Source organism: Squalius cephalus (genome assembly GCF_949319135.1).
Source record: "Squalius cephalus genome assembly, chromosome: 18".
NCBI classification, from domain to species: Eukaryota; Metazoa; Chordata; class Actinopteri; order Cypriniformes; family Leuciscidae; genus Squalius; species Squalius cephalus.
This window is the reverse complement of record NC_137139.1, coordinates 31,378,972-31,394,932: the sequence shown is the minus strand read 5'-3', so window position 1 is coordinate 31,394,932 and position 15,961 is coordinate 31,378,972. Positions and strand designations below refer to the sequence as shown.

General features: G+C 37.0%; 2 protein-coding genes across 3 annotated transcripts in view; one reads left to right on the top strand and one right to left on the bottom strand.

Moving 5' to 3' along the window:
* The window catches only part of quoa (quattro a), a gene marked incomplete at its 5' end in the record, with an annotated part of 67,027 nt that extends 58,756 nt beyond the window's left edge, over positions 1 to 8,271 (bottom strand). The window contains one exon of the mRNA XM_079850189.1: positions 8,173 to 8,271. Coding sequence (XP_079706315.1) covers positions 8,173 to 8,271 — 99 coding nt within the window. The remainder of the gene's footprint in view (positions 1 to 8,172) is intronic.
* The window catches only part of dlgap4a (discs, large homolog-associated protein 4a), a 184,181-nt gene continuing 176,337 nt past the window's right edge, over positions 8,118 to 15,961 (top strand). Inside the window, exon 1 of one of the 2 annotated variants that reach the window (XM_079849192.1) lies at positions 8,118 to 8,515. The gene's annotated coding sequence lies outside the window, so the exon portion shown is untranslated. The remainder of the gene's footprint in view (positions 8,516 to 15,961) is intronic. The other variant, XM_079849193.1, reaches the window with a different exon arrangement.

Sequence of the window (15,961 nt, the reverse complement as noted above, 5' to 3'; positions counted from 1 at the left end):
TGTAGGTTCTGTTGGCATTGATGACCTCAGGGGATTTGGGTTTTAAGCAGACCACCAGCAATTCTGATAGAGATAAACAGTTAATCCATGACCTTTGAGAGTTAGTAACACATCATTAGTCTTTCCCCAGCAGCTCTTAGTGATGCAGACCATGTAGACGCCCTCAGCTGTGCTGTTTTCCTCCAAAAGAGTCTGACTGTTTCATCATGTGAGAGAATTCTGGCTTCTTTTCATTCTGATGATAACAGTCTTGCCTTGTTACCATTGTGTCCTTGAGGAAAAACACTCCACCCTTGGTTTTTCATGAGTACTCCCCTCGATAATTAGTGTGCTGTAAGTAACTTTCAATAAAAAAAGCATCTGTTAAATTACAAATAACATTAGTAAATGCAAGTCTGGAGTTGAATGCATAATGAAAAAATGGCAACACTTTACAATAAGGTCCCATTATTTAACATTTGCAAATGCATTTACAAACATTCAATGAGCAATACATTTATTATTATTTTATTAATCTTATTTTACCGTTATTTTTTTCAAATACAGATAGCTCAGACCCATTAAATATTTAAATAATAATTAACCCATTAAATAAATCAGATACAGCATTTGATTTAAGTAATGTAATAGTTAATGTTGAAATTAACATGCATACCCAACGCTATCTCACGACCAATTCGTACAAATTCATACGAGTAAAAGGTGGTTAATTCGTACGAATTCGTACGATTTGTCTAAACCCTAGTGATGGGTAGGTTTAGGGGCGGGGTCAGGGGTAGGTCATTCATAAGAATTCATATGAATTGGGCAACTCGTAAAATATGTAAGATTTAGCAAAAATCTTACAAATTCGTACTAATTGCCGTGATATTGGGTTGGCATACCTGCTTTTGAAAGTATTTTTCCTTGTTAGTCCATGTTAACTAATGTTAACTACATTTATTTGTTAAGAAATGGAACCTTATTATAAAGTGTTACTGAAAAAATAACAGTATGAACAATCAGAAGTGTGTTAAAGTTTTATTTACAGGTGCTCTAAACAGATTTTTATGCATAAGAACAAGTTAAAAAATGTCTGGAAGTTGAAACCAAATGGTTTTTATATTACAAAACTAAAACAAAACTAAAAATGATTGTTTCCAAACAGGTTCACACACTCAAGCGTGATATATATCACTGCCTATTTATTAGGTACACCTGCTTGTTAATGCAAATATCTAATCAAAAAATCACGTGGCAGCAACTCAGTGCGTTTCGTCACTAACTTGAATGAGAAGCAGCAGAAAAAGATGCAGCAGAATACTCAGGTTGTCCATGACTCTGCAAACGTAGGGAGAAAAACATGCTGTCTGAACGACGCCTCGGACATCATAACGTTAGCTATTTCCCCTTACCTAGCTGCTTTGATGCTCTTATCCATAGCTCAATGATGAACAAGTAAAAATAACAATCGCAATAACATGTGGTTTTACTGAATAATAAAGTAAATATAATTTAATATAAAATATAATATAAAGAAACCTCATTGCTTGACTTGCTACTCTCTGCTGACTCAGACTCAGATCGGCATCTTCCGATCTACGTCGGCCACCGTAGCTTCTCCTTCGAGTTTGCAATTTGAAGGATAGACCGTGAGTGACTGACTGTTTGCAATTCGCAAATCTCACCACTAGATGCCGCTAAAAATCACACATTGCACCTTTAAGACAAACCATGTGTAAATTCATAAGTCGACACCATTGCTGAGTATTTTCTCCTTAAAACTGCAGTGAACCAAAGACAGTCTCAAAAACACGCTTTGAAATCGCTGGTGTTTCTGACGTCACAAACTACCTTGTAACCAATCAGATCAACGTGTGATCGTCAACGAGTGGATCTCTGAGCTGCTATGAGTGCACGGAGGCAGGGCTCATTTGTATATTCATAGAACCTCGTTTACTAAATGGGGCAAGGGTATAGCGTTACATTCAAGCTATTTTTAAGGTATTAATAATTGTTTTTCAAGGAAATGTTTTTAAATATGTAATTTTGGTGATCAAAGATGAGTTTTAAGGGATAAAATTACTGACTACAGGGGGACTTTAAGTGACTTCGAACGTGTCATGGTTGTTGGTGCCAGACGGGCTGGTCTGAGTGTTTCAGAAACTGTTGATCTAATGGGATTTTCACGCACAACCATCTCTAGGGTTTACAGAGAATGGTCTGAAAAAGAGAAAATATCCAGTGAATGTCAGTTCTGTGGGTGAAAATGCCTGGTTGATATCAGAGGTCAGAGGAGAATGACCAGACTGGTTCAGCTGATAGAAAGACAACATTAACTCAAAAAAGCACTCGACACAACCGAGGTCTGTAGAAGAGCATCTTTGAACACACAACACACCAAACCTTGAAGCAGAAGAGCATCTCTGAACACACAACACACCAAACCTTGAAGCAGAAGAGCATCTCTGAACACACAACACATCAAACCTTGAAGCAAAAGAGCATCTCTGAACACACAACACACCAAACCTTGAAGCAGAAGAGCATCTCTGAACACACAACACATCAAACCTTGAGGCAGAAGAGCATCTCTGAACACACAACACACCAAACCTTGAAGCAGAAGAGCATCTCTGAACACACAACACATCAAACCTTGAAGCAGAAGAGCATCTCTGAACACACAATACACCAAACCTTGAAGCAGAAGAGCATCTCTGAACACACAACACACCAAACCTTGAAGCAGAAGAGCATCTCTGAACACACAACACACCAAACCTTGAAGCAAAAGAGCATCTCTGAGTCTGAACACACAACACACCAAACCTTGAAGCAGAAGAGCATCTCTGAACACACAACACATCTAACCTTGAGGCAGAAGAGCATCTCTGAACACACAACACACCAAACCTTGAAGCAGAAGAGCATCTCTGAACACACAACACATCAAACCTTGAAGCAGAAGAGCATCTCTGAACACACAACACACCAAACCTTGAAGCAGAAGAGCATCTCTGAACACACAACACATCAAACCTTGAAGCAGAAGAGCATCTCTGAACACACAACACATCAAACCTTGAGGCAGAAGAGCATCTCTGAACACACAACACACCAAACCTTGAAGCAGAAGAGCATCTCTGAACACACAACACATCAAACCTTGAAGCAGAAGAGCATCTCTGAACACACAACACACCAAACCTTGAAGCAGAAGAGCTCCAGCATAAGAAGACACACACCGGTGAAACTCCTGTCAGATGAGAACAGAAACTGAGGCTACAATTCACACGGACTCACCAAAACTGGACAATAGAAGATTGGAAAAACTTTGCCCGGTCTGATGAATCTCTATTTCTGCTGCGACAGTCAGATGACAGGGTCAGAATTTGGCGTAAACAACATGAAAGCAATGATCCGTCCTGCCTTGTACTGTATCAGCGGTTCAGGCTGTTGGTGGTTTAATGGTGTGAGGATATTTTCTTGGGTCTCTTAGTACCAATTGAGCTTTGTTTAAATGTCAAAGTCTACCTCAGTATTGTTGCTGATCATGTCCATCCCTTTATGACCACAGTGTATCATCTTCTGATGACTTCCAGTAGGATAACGCAGCATGTCACAAAGCCCATATCATCTCAAACTGGTTTCTTGATCATGACTTAACTCAAACGGCCTCCAGTCTCCAGATCTCAATCGGATAGAGCAGCTTTGGGATGTGGAGGAACGGGAGATTCACATCATGGATCTGCAACTGTGATGCTATCATGACAATACGGACCAAAATCTGTGATGAATGTTTCCAGCAGCTTGTTGAATCTGTGCTATGAACAATTAAGGCCAAAAAAAAAAAAAAAAAAAAAATTGGTGCTAGCACGGTGTACCTAATAAAGTGGCCAGTGAGTGTATAATCAAGAAATGTTTGTAATGATAATGCACTGAACTATTTCTGAACAACGGAGCTTAATTCTGAATTTGTATCATTGCATAACACATTTTCAATCAGCAAGAAGGGAAGTAATCTGATCTCAGATCTGTACGACAGGTGCAGCATCATCTAACACTAATCTACCCGAACTAATCTATCTAATCACACTAATCTACCCTAACTGAGGTAGGTCAAACTTCTCATATCAGAATGAATCAACATTCAATTAGTTTGGGTTGAGGTTGGTGTTGAGGTTGGTCGATGCACCTGTTATGCTATTCTGTGATGGATGCTTGATTATTTTAGCCCAGTGTTTTAAATACTTGATTTTTACGCTCAAGAGCAGGTTTCCAGATGAAGGCTGCAGGAGATGAAGGAGAGAATGCGAGGCATATGGACTCAGCATCTGAGTGTTTGTCCCTGCTGGTTTGAGCTCAGATCCGTGTCAAACTCGACTTTCAAGCTTTTTGATGTTGGCCTAAATAACATCTAGATCTACAATCTAGATCATTTGAACTACTTTTAAAGTTTGAAAGCTGAAAGTAGCCCATTCGTGAAACTTATTTTATAGATTTGAGGAGTTTAACAGCATCTTTTCTGCAAATATGTAAATGTTCCACATGGTTTGGTTACCATAATAGTGTCCTTTACAAAACCTAAAAAACTTATTTTTTTGCTTTGAGATTTTATAATACAATAAAAAATAAGTGTGGCTTACAGTAAGTCTCCTTTACTTTTCGTAAAAGAAAAAAACTTTTGGTAACACCTTAGATTCCATTTGTTAACATTAGTTAACTAGTTAACATGAACATAACAATGAAGAATGCTACTAAATAATTTATTAATCATAGTTAATTTCAATATTTACGAACACTCTACTTACATCAAAAGTTGTATCTGGTAATATTATTTAATGGAGCTGAGCTGACATGAACTAACAACGAACAGAAAAATATTTATCAAAGATTATTGTAGTAGGTTTTTACAAATAAATACTTTTTAAGTTCTTGTACTTCAAAATTTCACATTGAATTCAGTGTTACTTGCCATTTTGGTAACACATGATTTTAGTATTATTGTTACACATTGCGTGTTGTCACTATAGTAATAATAATTACTAATAATTATAATATACATAACTATGCAACTAACCCTAAACCAAACCTCCTTACCCTAACCTTATAGTAAATACATGTAGTTCATTATTATTACTCAGTGCTTAAATGTATAAATGCACCGTAACACTGTAACGTTAACAAAGATGTATAAATACTGTAACAAATGTGATGCTCATTGAATGTTAACTAATGGAACTTAGTGCTTCCAAACTTTTATAGGGTCACTGCACATTTACATTAATTTAGCAGATGCTTTGATCCAAACGCTTTTATAGAGAACAGAAGGTGGGCGAGATATGAGCCTATTTATTTAGTGGTTTGCTGAAGTGACCTTCAACCATGAATCTGAAACCTGCTCTTATAAACTCCAGTGTCCAGTTTCATCATTTAAAACACATGACGTCGGTTATTTACAAATGTTCCTGCCTTTCATTTGCCCTTTAGGTGCAGACGAGCATTTGATGTGCGAACGGGAAACATCTACATCTGTGTGTGTGTGTGTGTGTGTTTGTGTGAAACCTTCTGCTCACCCCCTACAGCGCTGATGAGAGCAGCGAAAGCAGAAACATGACGTCCGTTCCAGTCATCTGGGAATAAAACAGTTCATCCTTAAGGAAGGAGGGGTCAAGAAGTCAGAGCGCAGCTTAATAACGTGTGTATGCGTTTGCCCTTGAGTGTACGTATAGCCATGTGTGCATTTACATGCAGCGTCCTCGTATAGAGAGTCACTGGAAACACACTTCAAACATTAAACCCTGTCAAGTGCACAAGCGCCTGCGGACATCAAGGGCCCTTGGTAACATAAGAGTAATCCATGCTTACATTCAGCGCTAAACCACACTGGCCGCATCCCAATCACTCGTTCATCAGTTCACACACGTCTGTTCTGCCCTTAACACTGAGCCCAGGGACGTTTGTCTCCTTGAACCGAGACCCCAAGCAGACCATAACCAGAATGAGTCCAAACCCAAATTAGCAACATCTCCATCATCTCCACTTTACACCTCTTAATATCAAAACAGTGTTTTCAGGATCGTCCATCGCATTTGCATTTATTATATGACATGTTATTTGATTAATGGCCTGCTGTGGAAATGTTTCCATTAATCAATCAGTCAATCAATGTTTGAAAAGTGAAGGAATGACTCTTTCATTGCTCATGAGATTCACTGGGTTATCGCCTTTGTCTCATATGTTTCTCCTAAAATAGAACTATAAAATGAATGTTGATAAAATGAATCTTGTAGCTTTAGAAGCAACTGAGTTTGGTCTCAGAAGAATTTGGTTAATTTTCTTTTTGATGATAAAGTCCATTTTACTTTTAGCATAATTTAGTATCTTCAAAAAGGAGACTAAGACTTTAACAAAAGATTCCAGTACATGTGCTCTAATTCATCTCATTACTGTCTTGGAGACAATTGAGATATTAAACAGATGTCATTTGTGATTTTTTTTAAGAGATAATTTGGTCATTTTTAAGAATTAGATGATAAATATTTGAGAATCATTGGCATTTTGGCACATCTGAACATTTTAGGACATTGTGAGATCTTTAGAGGAGACTGCAGGAGAAAAAGCTGAGAAACGTGGGACTCTAATTGGTATTTGTTTAATCTTATTGCTGTCTTAGAGAATTGGTTGAGATTTTAAAGAGATCTCATTTGTGATTATCTTCTGAGATACTCGGGTAATTTGGTCTCAGAATAATTAGATAAGTAATATTTAGGTAATATGGAAAAATCGGACTTTTCAATTCAATGCAAAATTTAAAACATTTGAGACATTGATGAGACATCTAGAGGAGAAACGCGAGATCCCTGGGGTCTTCATTTAGGAGTAAAATCTGAGAAGCTGGAGACCATAATTGCTGTATTTAATCTCATTGCTGTCTGAAGAATTGATTGAGATGTCAAAGAGATCTCATTTGTGTTTTTTCTCATGAGATATTTTGGGTAATTTGGTCTCAAAGGAATTAGATGAGAGAAATGTTTGAGGAGACACTGGCGAATCTGGCTTTTCAATGCAGATTTTCAATGCAAGTTTGAGACATTGTTGAGATCTCTAGAAGAAAAACATGTGAGATCACTGGGATCTTTTACATTTGGAGACTAATTGCTCTATATTTAATCTCACTGCTGTCTGTGAATCGATTGAGATGTTAATGAGATCTTATTTGTGATTTTTCTGCATGCATTAGTCTCAGAACAAATAGATGAGAAATGTTTGAGTTTGTATTGAATCTCACCTTTCAACACAGATTTTCAATGCAATGCAAGTTTGAGACATGAGATCTCTAGAGGAGAAACCTGAGATCACTGGGGTCTTTTACTTTAGGAGAATATATGAGAAGCAGGAAACTGTAATTGCTCTTTTTTTAATCTCATTGCTATAGGAGAATCGACTGAGGTGTTAAAGATATCTTATTGGTAAAAGAATCTGACTTTTCGATGCAGATTTTCAATGCAATGCAAATTTGAGAATAATTGGGACATTGTTGAGATCTCTAGAGGAGAAACATGAGATTACTGGGGTCTCTTCTTTTAGTAGGAGAATCTGAGAAGCTGAAGACTGTAATTGCTCTATCTTTAATCTCACTTTCTATCAATTTATATGTTAAAGAGATCTCTCTTGTGTTGTTTCTACTTGGGTTATTTGGGTCTCAGAAGAATTAGATGAGACATATTTGAGCTCATATTGAAGAATCTGACTTTTCAATGCAGATTTTCAATGCAAGTTTCAGATATAGTTGAGATCTCGAGGAGAAACATGAGAGACATCTGAAAAGCAGGAGCCAGTAATTAATCTCACTGCTCTTTATCAATTGATGTTAAAGAGATCTCATTTGTGTTTTTTTCTACTTGATTTATTTGGCTCTCAGAAGAATTAGATGAGACATATTTGAGCTCATATCGAAGAATCTGACTTTTCAATGCAGATTTTCAATGCAAATTTGCACATAGTTTGAGACATTGCTGAGATCTAATAGGGGAGAAACATCAAACAAATTCTAAAAAGCAGGAGACTGTAATTCCTTCATATTTAATCTCGTTGCTGTCCAGGAGAATCTCTGAGCGTTACAGAGATCTCATTGCTATTTTTTCTTTCCTATGGGATGTCCAGTCATTGCAACACCCCCGTGTTTACCGTGTGGTGCAGCTCCTCAGTCTTCATGTTCACATTCATCCAGTGGTTGATGTGGGATCCGGTCGCGTCCTTCTCCCGCATCATCATCATCATCATCATCAGCGGTAGCGCTCGTCATGAAACCCGTCTTCCTTGTTCAGTGATGTGATGTGCGCTCGCCGTTTGTCATCATCATCATCTTCATCAGGAGCGGACAGACAGTAGCGGATTCTCTGCTCAGCTTCTCTAGAGGATGTACCGTGTTACCGGAGGGAAACGGCGGAGAGTCTTACCGGGGGCCCTTCCGTGAGAAAACGAACAAGGACGGAGAGGATCGACGCGGATTTTTGACTGGATCTGTGCGGTGAGTGAACCTGACATCAACACTGACATGCTAAACGTGCGCCGAAATAAACGACACATGCATGTAGGAACAGGGAAGAGCTTCATGCTGCTGTCAAACAAACATGCATGTAAATTTCTGCTGCATCGGGTCTGCTGACGCATTTTGCAGTTGTCTGTGTGCCAGGGGCCAAATCTGGGGCTCAATTCAGTCTGTTTGTTTCTCCCGGTGCTAAAGTTGTTTTTTTAGTATGTTTTTTTTTTTTTTTTTTTTTTTTTTTATTCACATGAATGCAACATTTGTTTGGGGATCTTCAATGACATCTTTGACAAGGCTGTTTGTTCATCAAAGTTATTTAATTCCATTAATTGACTTTATATGCATGACAGGTGCACATCTCTAATATCACAGCATATAGAACTGTTACTATGTAAACTGTAAGATTTGTCTGTAGGCTATAGTTTGTCTGAAATGCATATATGCGGTTAACCCTTTGATGTCAGTGTAGTTAAAGAGATGCTGAGATGTTTGTTGTCATGGTATTAATGTTAATGGTCAGTTTTTTTAATAAGGTACCACAGATATGGAGATATTTCTGAAGCATCACTGATATTTGGTCTCTTTTTTCACTATTAAGTCTAATACACAATTGATTGGGTGTCCTTAGGGTTTTTTCCTTATATTTTTCATATTAAATGCATTTTAATTGATCTGCATCATAATTAGTACACATTCGAGATGTGTCATATGAGCCATGTTGTTTCTACCTGAACTGACGCTTAAAATGACTTAGCTTGTTTTTAAGGGTCTTTCATTCATATAAAATATGTTTACTGAATGAAAACCAGGTATAGTTTAAATTTGAAGTTATGTTGTATGTCTGGCTGTGTTTGTCTGCAGTGTGTCTGAAACGCATCATTAACCCTTTGAGTTAATTGTCTAAGTATAGTTACTGAGAGAGACTGTTGTCATGGTATCACAGTAAACAGACAGTTCCTTTCATAACACACTAATCAACTTATTTTGTTGATACTGTTACTGTAAGAGATACTGATATTTGGTTGTCATGGTATCAACTAAAAGTCAGAGCAGAGATTCAGTGGATGACAAGATCCGAATCAACTGTCAATGCACTTAAAGGGATTCATTCACCCAAATATGAAAACACTGTCATCATTTACTCACCCTAAGACAACAAAAGAAGCCTGTTAAGCTCCAAAAATAACACAACAGAATCATAAAAGTACATAACATACACTCAAAAAATATTTAGGCCTAAATTTAAGCTTTAGTATTTCAATTATACATATAATATCTCCATGCATTTGGATTACACCATTTAAATATAAAATAATACACTTAATGTGATGCATATTTGACAGTCATACATGAAATATGAATAGTGTTTACAATAAACAGGTTTATCATCAATACATCCAATTAGTTTCAGTCTCATACATTTTAAATAACTGATTATTGCTTGTTCCACAGCTATAGCCATATTTGTTCATATTTTTAAATGAATACATGTAATTGTTTTAAAATAAACAGATATATGCTGATTTGAATAAATGCATTTAGAAAAAAATGATTATTTAAATAAAATCAATTATGCAAATAGTTATTAATAAACCATGCCATGATATTTTAGTGCAGAAATCTTACCTTTTTATTTATTTATGTATGATTGGCAATCAGTAGTAGGCTTGTACAAATAATTAGAAACGACATTGAATAAACGTGACATTTTCAGGTAGAAAGACTTTGAAAATTCTTTTTTTTTTTTTTTACAGTCTTCTGTGATAGCTTTGTTTGCAAACTGGCCAAAAAGCTGTTATTGATCAAAAATCTTCGCAAAGAGCAACTAAATCTGTATTCTGATTCCAAATATTGAAGAACAACTTAAATTTCCGTCTGCTTGGAAAAATCTGTGTAAGGATTCTTCAACAATTCTCCCTTTGTTTTCCAAGGAAGAAACAACAACATATAGGCCTACATGTTTGCAACAGCATTAAGGTGAGTGAATAATGACCATCCCTTCAACCCTTCATTAAATATTCTCTCAATCTCACGGTCAAAGACAGCCATTTTCACAGTGTTTTAACCGGTCTCCAGGGCGTTTTTCACTGCTGGTTTGCTCGAGAGACACAACCGCTGATAGATTCTCTTTCTCTAGCTAAACTGTAAGCAAAAAGCAGCCAGCGATAGATCCCAGCGTCCCACAGCTGCCTGATTTAACACATATTTTAGGGCTTTTCTCCCCCAGATGTTCCAGCTGTGATTGGTTCTCTCTGCAGGTATTTGACGGGCGAGGGCCCCGGTTGGACGGGACCTAATTAAAAGCCCGTTGTAGCGGTGGGGGGTTTGATTGATTGCGCTTTTGGGTGTTGTGGCAAATCTAAAGAGCGCGCGGTGTGCGTCGCTCAGCTCAGCGAAGAGCTTGCAAGAATAAATCAGCATTTAAAACAAACATTGCCGTTCATCTCAATTAGAGGAAGCGCGGTGGGTCATGGGCACAGATTCAGTCGAATGTGTCCACGGATCTGAGCTCGCGCAGCCGCAGGCGGATGACCCTGTGTGTGTCTCTCCGACACACAGCCATTAGACAGCAGGCGCTTTTAATGAAACACTTTATACGTGTGATGTCAACAGGGATTTATCCTTCGGCTGTGATGCGGGATGAAGCTCAAACAGTGCAATCAGGATCCAAAATCAACCTTTTCCACACCTGCCAATGGCATGTGGATTGAGAAATTTACTAGCCATACATATTTCTTACCAGCGTGACTTAATTGTGCATTCTTTTACTTTTATTTTAAATGTTTTGTACTATTGGCAATGGAGTTTAGAACCAAAGTCTCTTATGTTCACCAGCATTTGATCATAAATACAGAAAAACAGTAATATTTTTGAAATATTATTACAATTTAAAATAGCCGTTTTCTATGTGAATATATTGTAAAATGTAATTTATTCCTGTGATCAAAGCTGAATTTTCAGCATCCTTACTCCAGTCGTCAGTGTCATATGATCCTTCAGAAATCACTCTAATATGATGATTTGATGCTCAATAAACATTTCTGATTATTATCAATGTTGAAAAACAGTTGTCCTGCTTCATATTTTTGTGGAAACTGTGATATATATATATATATATATCTTCTTTGATGAATAGAACATTACCAAGAACAGCATTTATTTCTTCATTGTCACTTCTGATCAGTTTATTATATTTTCTTCAGTAGACGTTTGCTTGTCTTGTGTTTAATTTGCACTTCACTTACACCAGTGAGGGTCAGTCTATCATTCTTACAGTTCAGTTTAAACCGAATACAATGTTGCCAACAGTCGAGTAGCTGTTTAATGTATTTGCCAAGGCCAGTTTTTACTCGTGTTTTCTGCTTGGCAAGTGTTCATTTTGGACCCTGCGTTCAATGCATTGAAAAGAACAGCACACGAGTGTTTTTGCTGTCAGGATTGCATTGTTTAGGCACAGCTGCATTACCTAGCCACAACAAATCAAACCACATGTTAGATTATGCTTAAACTAATTAGTTTTGATCTAGTTAATAGGGACTTGTGACTGAAATTCTTGTTAAACTGGTCTAGAAGTGGTCAAAACTGACTTACTGTACCTAAGGAATGGAAATGTAATTTTCTGGTTTCTGGTTTAAGGCAGGCTGGATAGGCAGATGTGTAACCTGAAGATTCAGGTACATGTTGAGAGTTTAAATGACTAATCTGGTCATATTTTTCTAATTGTTGTGCTGCGATGACAGTAGTTGACCTGAAAGAGAAAACCGATGGTAGAAGACGACAGTTTATACTAATGTCTGTTATAGCACCCCTTGTGGCCCCTTAAGGATGCATCTTTTATTTGCATTGCACTATGAATTGCTTTCTGACATTTCAGATCATGATGTGTAAAATTGAACTTGCATAGCTGAAAGTGTCAATATTCACATATACTTCTCTTGTCATTCGTATTCTGATTGTATTAAGGAAACTAGCTTTGTATTTGATGCAACAGGGGGATAAAAATCAATGCAAGCTTAGCAAAGCAGTGTGAAGCTGTGTGACAACCGAGTTTGTTGTCTTGCGCAAATCATATAACAGTGCAGAGAACTGAAGCAACAAAGCTTGTTTTTATTAGCTTTTTCTTCTTCAGTGGCTTTTGTGCTTAAGCATCTACAGAAGTTCATGTCTTTTTAATGAAGTTTTATGTTGTATACTGTATAACACAGCTCTTATGCTCTTACGCTTGCAGTCAGCATCAATCTGCTGCCCAATCAGAAAGACCCAGCCCTGTGACATCATAACCAACCTCATATAGTATGGATCAGTTGTTTTTTTATCGTGACAGTGGTCACATGTCCTTTGTTTACGGCTCTCAGAGGATCGGAGAGGAGCACAGCTGTAAGTGCGCTTCATTGATGTTGTTGTAGACTCTACCTGCTGTGATTATCAGGTGTAATAAAGGACCTCATACGCAAGTGTCAGGAGTGATTGATTATTTACATCAGAGAAATGGCCCGTGAAATGGTGGAGTAACAGCGGCTTTTGTGTTGGCTGGTGCTCTAGTGGAGGGATTGTGGGTCTTGTGTGTTTGGATGTGTGTCTTTATTATCATAAATGAAATTAGTAACGAAATGTATATATTTATGCATGTGTGGGGGGTTCAGGTAAACCCTACATTATGGTCCCCATGAGGAAAACAGCTTATAAATCATACTAAGTGATTTTTTTTTTTTGGAAATAGGGGTAGGGTTAATGTAAGGGGAAAAAATATGTCTACAAAACCAGTCATATGGGGTACATTTTTTTAAATTTAGATTTAAACATCACATGGAAACTGAATATATAAGATTTCCATTGATGTGTGGTTTGTTAGGATAGGACAATATTTGGTCGAGATACAACTATTGAAAATCTGGAATCTGAGGGTGCAAAAAAAATCAAAACATTGAGAAAATCTCCTTTAAAGTTGTTCATTTATGTTCGTGATTGTGCTGCATTCACTCACAAAAATATTTTTTTTATATATTTACAGTAGGAAATTTACAAAATATCTTCATGGAACATGATCTTTACTTAATAGCCTAATGATTTTTGGCATAAAAGAAAAATCGATAATTTTGACCCATACAATGTATGGTTGGCTATTGCCACAAATATATCCGTGCGACTCGTGACTGGTTTTGTGATCCAGGGTCACATATAGAGTTTGTAAAGTGTAAAAATCAGTATGTCTATGGAAAGTCCCCATAAAACATGGCAACCCATCGTGTGTGTGTGTGCGTGCGTGTGTGGAAAGTCCCCATGAACATGGCAACCCATTGTGTGTGTGTGTGTGTGTGCTCTTGTTTGTTGTCTGAAATGGCAAGTTTTGTTACATATAAAAAAAACAAAGGATGGCTGATAGTTTTTATATGTGATTTGTGTAGACAGTTGTTGTACATTGCTGTTAGTCTAAAGTCAGGCTATACAAGACTAGATGTAGTTTGATAAACGCACTCCTTTTATACATCTACAGTCTATTCGGAAAGTCATCTCAATACTCAAAGTGACATCATGCCAAGACCAGGAACTGATGCGGCTAATTGGAAGATTTACCAAAGGTGGCAAGAAGACGCGGGCAAAATGTCTGTTGTAACCTTTGTAGAGACGAAAACATGAACTATGTGAAGTGAAAATGCTAAAATAACCATTGGCGAAGTCGTACATTAATAGCCGAGGAGCCTTCGAGCAGTTATTTTCACATTCATTGTTGTTTTAAGACATTATCTCCACAGGCTATTGACTCTTATCTCAATATATGCAAAGTTATTATAATAATAACATAAACCCTTTGGTGTTAAGCATGTTACTTTATTAAAGACTGAATATTGTATCTAGATAATTATATTCAACTGAATATATCCACATTTGTGAAAGTTAATGTCGTTATAAATAAACTTTATTTAGTGTACAAATATAATTTCCGGCATTTAAGACTTTATGCTAAAAATATGCCGAATCTTGTTTTTGTTTTTTTAAACACTTGTACAGTCGACACATGGCTATTTCTGAATCCTGAGCCCATAAAAGCCTCATAAAGGTGACTGAAAGCAGCGCTTCACTTCTGTAATGTGTGTTTCCTGTCCTTGAGTTGATGTATTTTTAGAGAGGCTACTTTTATACTGGGGGGCTTTTGTTTGTAGAGAAAATGACAGTTATATTTCCCATCTAACAATCACTTCAACAGTAATGATGTCCAAGATGAAGAGAAACGAGATCTGACTGAGGAACCGGGTCTTTGAAGAGTGTTTATTTGGATCTGTTGGATCTACTGTCCCGTTTACTAGATATACTGGACATAGACCTTCTTGAATACTTGATTCTAATTGGTCCATCACAGATATTATTGCATACTGTATTTATATACAAATATGCAAAAACATTATATTTATTTGTATATATAATTCCCCATTTTCAGTTTTGCTTTAAATACATTTGTTTAGGCTTGGCACTTATAATTGTTGTTTTTAATAAATGCCATAATTTGTGTCTGTTTACTGAATATCATTAAATTTAAAGGATTTGTTGAGGAGGGGAACTCAAATATAATGTATATATCCAGCTAACAGGAAACGTTCTCAGAACTTTGGCTAACGTTCTGGCGAGGTAATGCACAAACATTCTTCTTCCAGTAACATTAATAGAACATTCATTCAGAGTTCATTCATTCATTCAAAAAAATTATAATTCTGCAACATTTTAATTGGATATTTGTCTAATATTTTTTAAACGCTACAACTTGTTTCAGAACGTTCAGAAAACATTCAAAAGTAACATTCCCAGAATGTTTGAAGAATGATTAAATGGAATGCTCTCTTAAAGGGATAGTTCACTTTGAAATTAAATGTTGGTATGTTTTAGCTCACCTCAAGGGCATCCAAGATGTAGGTGTCTTTTTTTCCGCAGTAGTTTCAATTTTGATATTTTTAGGTCAAACTGTTCTTGTCTGTCAGTCGTATAATGCAGGTCTGTGGTCACTGTCTCAAAGAGCATGCACAGAGAAGTCCAAATTAAAACAATTCCCCATAGTCCAAATTAAACAATTCCCCATCGTATGTACACATTGATGGCCTAAGACACGAAACGAGCGGTTTGTGTGAGAAAACGATCAGTATTTATATCGTTTTTACCTTTTGTACACAGCCACGTCCAAGTGATCTGATGGCGTTCCAATGGAACGATTCGTTCCAATGAACTGCCGTAGCCAAGGCGACATCTAGTGTATATATCTATGCACCATTCTGCGTACATGTCACACACTAGGAAGCGCGCGCGCCCTCAGATAACTTAGACGTGGCTGTGTACAAAAGGTAAAAACGAAATAAATACTGTTCATTTTCTAACACAAACCGCTCGTTTCGTGTCTTAGGCCATCAGTGTGTACTTACGATGGGGAATTGTTTAATTTGG